General features: G+C 38.7%; 1 protein-coding gene across 1 annotated transcript in view; it reads left to right on the top strand.

Annotated features, from left to right (window-relative positions):
* Positions 1 to 466, top strand: part of fgd5a (FYVE, RhoGEF and PH domain containing 5a) — a 33,736-nt gene extending 33,270 nt beyond the window's left edge. Inside the window, exon 20 of the mRNA XM_080545779.1 lies at positions 75 to 466. Coding sequence (XP_080401905.1) covers positions 75 to 111 — 37 coding nt within the window. The 3' untranslated portion in view covers positions 112 to 466. The remainder of the gene's footprint in view (positions 1 to 74) is intronic.
* Positions 467 to 2,327: the final 1,861 nt, after the last annotated feature.

Below are 2,327 nucleotides of genomic sequence, written 5' to 3'. Positions count from 1 at the left end.
ACACACACACACACACATTGCACACAACACTCATTTCACACACAACACTCATGTTGTTCACTTCTGTTTTACAGGTGGGTCAATGCCATTGAAGAGGCCACCATTTTATAGCATCCCCCCACCTGCACAGACTCTGATGTCCATCACTGCGTTACCTCTTCCATCACTCTCTTCTGGTTTCAACAGTCAACTACCAGAAGGCCTGATTGTCACCTGGAGAAAACATTCCCCCTACCTGTGCTGCTCAGAGTCGAATTCTGACTCTTGTTTCACTGGATAAAATGATATTTGCCAAGGTCGCCTTCTAGAGGCACAGGAATGTACGCACAACTCTGGTGGTGTCCAGGGGTGAGATCACTGTTTGGAAGTCTCTGAAGTCTCTGAAGTTTCTGACGTGGTGGAGCCCTCTCAGTGGAGGAGTATACTTTTGTCAAACTCACTGCAGCAGGGCTTTTGTTTGGGTCTACAAAGGGATGGAGAACCAGACCTCTTGTTGCATACTGTTCCCTCTCAGATCCTGAGCATGTGCACACAGGGACCAGCTGAAACACATCCTCTGTTCCTGTTTAAGGACTGTATGCCTCAACACTCCTAAGCAAAATACTGCTTTTACCCTGTTTTTACTAACGACTCCCTTCCACACCAACACACTGAATCATCTGTAAACTCTGACGCTCTTTTTCTACACTGTAGAAACACGTCAAGATCATCTCTAGAATGGTGGGATGGTTCTAAGGTTTTTGTACATGGAACAGCTTTACATTGTACATTGGTCCTGTTTTGGATTGTATGTGCTTTTTGACGCAGGACAAATGCAAACATTTTTACAGACAGATAATGTACCAAATCAGTATTAGCAAGTTATATAGGAGAAGGAATCGCCGGTTGCCATTTAAAGATATGTAAGTAAGAAATATGTCATATTTAGAATATATATTGTGTAGTATTCAATACACACATATTGAGGTGAGGTATATGGAGTATTTGTACAGAAATGTTATGCTAAGATGTTTCAAACAAGAGCCCGTTTTAATCATTTTAGCTTGTGTATACTATTTACTGTACTATTTCTCTCTTTTTAGACTTTCCCGTTTTACAATGCAGTTTTACTCTTGTGTGTAATAACATTTACAGGACGAGGAGTGGCGCTATAGTGTTGATAAACAAAATAGGATTTGAAATATATTTCACAGGTGAATGTATCATTTGTAAACATTTTGAAAGGCTGCACTACAGTTAGCCCATAGTTATATCTATTGTATGCAGTGCCATGTGGTATGGCAGAGAGAATGTGAGTGACATAGTTATGACATTGATATTACTAGTAATGACATTTTATATGCTGCACTGTTGCACCACATTATACTTATTCTGTTCCGGAAAGGTTTAGGCTCATAAAAAAAAATACTATTAGACATCGTATTGCCACTGTACATAAATTAGTCTGGATTTGTAGTATTAGGGGCCTACATGGGAGGTGTTGTGAAGAAAACGTACGCAAAACTATCTCTATATATTTCTCTGAAAGCAACAGACTGTATGTCAGTATTAGCATCAAACTGAGCCATTTTCCTCATGAGTATTTGACTTGTTGGTATTTATATAGGGTGTGTCCCATCTTTTCTAATCATCCCCGTTTGAGAACATCCAAGTCCACACCGACCTGTCTGACTACATTTCTACTCTGTTCAGAACGCAGCTACCTGTAGTAATTTAAATGTTGTCACATTGGATGGGCTTACTTTTTTAAAGCACAGTTTCTGGATCCAGCAAATAATGTCTTGCTATTACCTTGTCTTTATGGGTTATGCACCTGTAGTGTTATGGATTGTACCTCTATTATGGCCTTGCATACAGTGCATTGTAAATGTAAATGTTGAGGTATGTAGATTAATACCGAAAATAAACTCAGAGCAGATACATTTGTTTAATCTGTGTTTCCAGAAGTTGAAGACTAGAGTAGATAAACATTGTGACTCATTGATCACCACAGATAACTCCTTCCCCTCTTAACTGTCAGATTCTATTTATTACCTCATAATAGTGTATTGATGTATGACATCCAGCAGGGGGCAGCACATGATAGAGAAACACAATATAAACATCTGTCCAGGAGTGAGGGTGGATAGAAAAGGCTACCTAAGTCTTGTATCTATTCATAGCTACCATAACATCATGTACATATGTTTTTTATTATTATTATTATTGTGGGAATATTGAGTAGATTGTTGTTTTCAAAATAATGACTGACTTTATTACAACCGTTTAGGCCAGCAGTACAGTCGATAATGTAATGGTATAACAATTCATCTTGTCCACGCTACTTA

This window comes from Nansenia antarctica (genome assembly GCF_963989245.1).
Source record: "Nansenia antarctica genome assembly, chromosome: 15".
Taxonomy (NCBI): domain Eukaryota; kingdom Metazoa; phylum Chordata; class Actinopteri; order Argentiniformes; family Microstomatidae; genus Nansenia; species Nansenia antarctica.
The sequence above is the reverse complement of the archived record's forward strand: the minus strand, read 5'-3'. Positions and strand labels throughout refer to the sequence as shown.